The sequence below is a fragment of the Apostichopus japonicus genome, chromosome 18 (genome assembly GCF_037975245.1).
Source record: "Apostichopus japonicus isolate 1M-3 chromosome 18, ASM3797524v1, whole genome shotgun sequence".
In the NCBI taxonomy this organism is placed as follows: domain Eukaryota; kingdom Metazoa; phylum Echinodermata; class Holothuroidea; order Aspidochirotida; family Stichopodidae; genus Apostichopus; species Apostichopus japonicus.
Window position 1 is genome coordinate 20,049,061 of NC_092578.1, and position 5,272 is coordinate 20,054,332.

At 34.9% G+C, this 5,272-nt stretch overlaps 1 protein-coding gene across 1 annotated transcript; it reads right to left on the minus strand.

Annotated features, from left to right (window-relative positions):
* Positions 1 to 231: 231 nt before the first annotated feature.
* Positions 232 to 4,672, minus strand: LOC139958871 (trypsin-like). The gene is made up of 5 exons (XM_071956273.1): positions 4,514 to 4,672; positions 3,159 to 3,351; positions 1,928 to 2,199; positions 1,120 to 1,265; positions 232 to 656 (listed from the first exon to the last, which is right to left on the minus strand). The coding sequence occupies exons 1-5, from the start codon at positions 4,659 to 4,661 to the stop codon at positions 495 to 497; spliced, it is 921 nt and encodes a 306-aa protein (XP_071812374.1). The 5' UTR covers positions 4,662 to 4,672; the 3' UTR covers positions 232 to 494.
* Positions 4,673 to 5,272: the final 600 nt, after the last annotated feature.

The following is a 5,272-nucleotide window of genomic DNA, read 5'->3' on the forward strand; positions in this document are numbered from 1 at the left end:
GTCAATCATTTTCCAAGACACACGTCTTACCTGAGTGAAGTTACTAAATGCATAGCTTACACCAGATTTGTTTTCATATTGACATTTCTATTATTGACGCGCAAAGTAAATTTACCAGAGGCAGCTAGAAAGCAACTAAAGCTTACCGTTATACATCAAAGCTCTTAAAGTTGTGAACATCTTGTCGAAAAAGCATATTTATCAAGAAAAAACAACAAGAAACACATTAAGTGACTTAGACGGAGGCATCCCCCGTCTGCATCGATTTATTTGCTTTCTTATTTGATATTTTATTGGAGCAATCGTAACATGATGAAAACGCACGATAATACCTATTTTATTTCTCTGTCTGCAACAATCTGCTTTTTAATGTACCAGGATATAAGGACTTTGCACTGTTTGTTTTCAATATTGTATATACTAATTCTATATAATTTTGTTTGTGGATATTTTCAACTTTTTAAGATAAGCAGGTAGAACAATCAACGTACAGGCTACGCGCCAGTGTTTTGCGCGATCCAATCAACGTAGTTGAAGACGCGGGTGTACACGCCTGGGTTCTTTGCATCAGCGCAGCCATATCCCCAACTGGTGACTCCAATTACCTCATAAAAGCCTTCGGTATTGACAACAACAACTGGACCACCGCTGTCACCCTGAAAAAAACGAAATGACGTCACAGTAAAATAACACACAAATATTGATGATTAGCAATGGCTAATTAGTTCTTATATGATGTCTTACTTTTAGTAATGATCATCTTTACCTTAATCAATGCTTGATACACCACGGAGTTCGTATTGGAATAATACTTATACAGTTTGATATTTAATGCTTGGGATAAGGTGAGGAATTACTACCCAGAATTAAGATGTGTAATACTAACAAGGAACAGAAAACTGACTACGGGGGGATCATAAGCACAGAATGTTGAAATCAGTATCAGCTGGATAGCAGTTAAAATACAGGATTTGTAACGTCCAGGATTCTTTTTTGAGTTCCGCTTTAGTCAATAATTTTTCTGCTGATTTGGAACACTTCTGCAAATTAATTGTTGCAAAAAAGGGTTGGTTTAGCCACTCCTGCTTGATAAATTCAAAATAATTATATATGAAATACCTGGCAAGAATCCTTTCCTCCTTCTGCGAGGCCAGCACAGAACATATTGTCCGTGACTTCTCCGTCATACCAGGTCTTCTGGTTGCAAGTAGCGGTGTCGATGATTGGTACGGATACCTCTTGAAGGGTTTCTTTTTGTATGACGGCTATCGAAAGAGAGAGACAGAGCAGAACATGTTATCAAATTCAACAAAAGTATTGGAATCCTTTCCAAATAAAGATTCAGCGTTGTTTTAGGAACTTTCATTAACAAAGAGACCAACCTTAATTTTCGCACAATGACTTTGCAGTTACCGTATTATACTTTTACAATCAAAGCAACGTGTTTGTAAAGTGAGCTATTGAATACATTGGCTTAAATTTACTCTGTTCCCTACACAATCAAAACTAATAATTTCATTTAAACTCATCTGTGTGCCAAGAAACAATGACACTTCTTTTTGCAAGAAGTATGCTAAAAATGTAGGAATCTTGGTCTCTGGATATGAATCTCAATTGTCAAAATTTCACCAACAACAACAACAAAAATTCTGTGGCTTTTATTTTCAGTTGGAATAAAATTCGGAGATTTCAGATTTCAAACCTGACAGTAAATATGACTATGAAAAATTATGATTTTTTTAATATAACATGATTATTTGTATCTTAACATTAGGGGACCGAACTAATGGGTGAAAGTGCTACATATGAGTTGAGCCATCCGCCCATCCATTCCCCCTCCCCCTCCGTTAGCACGTTATAAATGGTCAGGGATTCTGAATGCGAAGAAACTTGCTCATGATGTGAACACAGAACAATTAGCACATACTTTCTTGGTTTCCCCATCCGGTGATCCAGGTGTCGGTACCAGCTCCGTAGTTTAGAGATGGTAAGCAAGCGGGTTGAATGTAGTCATTGAAGGTGACGGAACTAGTCAATTTAAGAAGGGTGATGTCATTGTCCATAGTCAGTGCCCTATAATCGGAGTGTGTTATGATTTCAGCAACATAGAAGCTCTCTTGATGTTGATCGATAGTGTCCTCACGATGGTTGCCGACAACAATTTCATACTCGGTGGGGTCAGGTTTGCCAATCAAAGGACTAGAATGAAAGAATAAATAAATGAAAAGCAATGAAGTATACGGTACGTACTATATCAATTTTACAAGTGTCTAGTGCCTGGCGAAAAACAACTAAGTATTGAGTAAGATAGGTAGAATTTAGTCTTAAGTATGTAGGCTCCGTTCCATCTGTGCATATCCTCATTATCAAGTTGCACGGTCGGAAACATCTTTTAAAATCGGAAAATATCACCAAATTGAAACAGTTTAACAATAATCTATATTCTATACGAATTTTCACAGGAAAAGTTTAGTCCAGTGCTATTTAAAAAAAGAAAGAAACTAAGAACTTAAATAAGTTAGCAATTAATTAGGATAGGTCTTAAGTATGTAATACACATATACTTTATATGCGTCTTGATTATTCCAGAGCCAATATATTTCTTAAGGTGCTACGGACTTCATTGTGTAAACGTAGTGCTACTTTATACTCTCAATATATTGTTGCGAAATGAAAAAGGACGCACTAGCTACATTTTCCTTTTGTCTTACAAATTAGACCACTACATTTTACTTACTTGAAAATATTTAACTTTAAAACTGGAATTCAATTTCGTGAAAATATATTTCATCTGATTTTCATATCAAGTCACGGAAGGTTTAGAATATATAATTGGTGATGAAATATTTAATAAAGCAGAGAAAGTTATTGGTCATCCGTATTGCTGATTGGAAGTCTATACTTCAACAAGTATTATACCGCCACGCTCAACTCATATTTCCTACCTGAGAGATTTTTGCTTGTATACTCCCTCCTCAATGCAGAAGAATAAGAAACTCTGGGAACTACTTAGCGAGGTTTAATGTCTTAATCTTGGGGCTTATAGTGACCTATAGTTCCAGGATTCTTTCTTGGGCAGTGATACATTCTTACAAGTTATTGAATTCGTAGGGATATGGTATAAGTCTATACTTGAAATTACAACAGAGAGAACTCACTCGAAGCAATGGTTAGCAGTCAGCACATAGTCTTTGTTGATGAGTGTTCCACCACAGGTGTGGTAGTTGCCTGATCCTGAGGCGTAATCGACTCGGATACTAACTTGCCATGGCCATTTACCGTAATAAGCATCTACCCCGCCGACAATGGCCGAGGACGTAATTTTCCTTGCACCACATTCAGCAAGTGTGGCTGAAAATACAAAATGCAATTTGTAAAACAAACCAGCAAAAAGGGATCTTAACTGCGTTGTATATAGGAGAGCTATATGTCCATCTCGATTTGGCTAGTTGACCTCCTTGAAGAAAGAACTGTAGCTATGACATTAAAATACACAACATATATCAATCAGGCTACAATCGGTGTTATGTTATGGTGTCAGTGTTACCTGATAGCTTTAAGTAATGGTGTCAGTGTTACCCGATAGCTTTATGTTATGGGGTCCGTGTTATCCGATAGCTTTATGTTATGGGGTCAGTGTTACCTGAAAGCTTTATGTTATTGGGTCAGTGATACCCGATAGCTTTATGTTATGGGGTCCGTGTTATCCGATAGCTTTATGTTATGGGGTCAGTGTTACCTGATAGCTTTATGTTATGGGGTCAGTGTTACCTGAAAGCTTTATGTTATTGGGTCAGTGATACCCGATAGCTTTTTGTTATGTGGTCAGTGTTACCCGATGGGTTTAAAGCATATTAAAGTACACAACTTATAAATCAATCGGCTACAATCAGTGTTATGTTATGAGGTCAGCGATATTCGATAGATTTAATGTAGCGTATCGTGCTTTAAAAGCATCAGCTTATTTACTCCCACGTATAGCTTGTGTAATGTTTAATACATTCTGTTCAAATAGTGATATTGAACGTAGGATACGCCTGTTATTGTTGGAACATGTATTCGATAATATGTTATTATCAAACGTTGCATTGGGGCTAGGTTGTATTTGCGAAACAACCATCTGCTTTGAAGGAAACTCTAATATTTATTATTCTATTAACCGAACTTGAACCGAAAGTATGTTCATTTTATTATAGTGATGAGCTGTCATGCAGTAAATGGTATAGACCCGTCCTAAGCTAGAAATATTCAATCAGAATGTATACGTTACTCACAGAATGTTACCATTGAAACAGAGCGGAACCATGTTGTTAAGCAGTTATCCAAATATATATTTCTATTTCACAACAAAGGCAGTTTCATCATAGAAAAAACTTAAATAAATAAACATGTTAATCGTCACTTAAATCGAAGGTCGAACGTTTTATTCAATGCGTACGTAGTTGAATTACATAAAAGGTAATATCCATAAAGGATATTGAACAAGATAAAGAATGAAAGGCAAAAGACCTACTTTGAAGGTTGGCCACCGCCAGAACTGTGATAAACAATAGCAACATCATCGGTGTCGTTCTCTTGGAAGTCTCGAGAGTAAGATAATTCATGTAGGAAACCCTGCTATTTAAGCGATTCGAAGAACAAGAATAATATAGCTCAAACATTATGAGAACGTTCATTTTGTAAAACATCTGTTTTATTTATATTTCAAGAGCTTCTTTATTCAATAAACACCAATGCGCATGTGCGTGATATTACTAATATACATAATAAACATTCATATACATATATATTATAATATTTATATACATATATATATATTATAATATTTATATATATATATATATATATATATATATATATATATATATATATATATATATATATATATATATTTGGCCCGTGGTTCGAATCCCGGTGGAGGCTGAAAGTTTTTTTCACTGTTCTTTATTTTCCAACTCATTACGATTTTCATTTATATATATATATATATATATATATATATATATATATATATATATATATATATATATATATATATATATATATATATATATATATATACAATTAGAACTAAGCTGTAAACGCTAGAATCCATGTGGTAAGAGCTATCATAACATCCTTCACAGTTTGCAAGGAAACTTGCCAATTATGGCAGTGCAGTTAGCAGATAACATTATTATGATTTGTATACTAAGTTATAAAATAAAAAAAAAATTAAAGGCGAAATTTGGCGTAATATTACTGTGGCACGCCGTTTGTACAAAAGAACAGT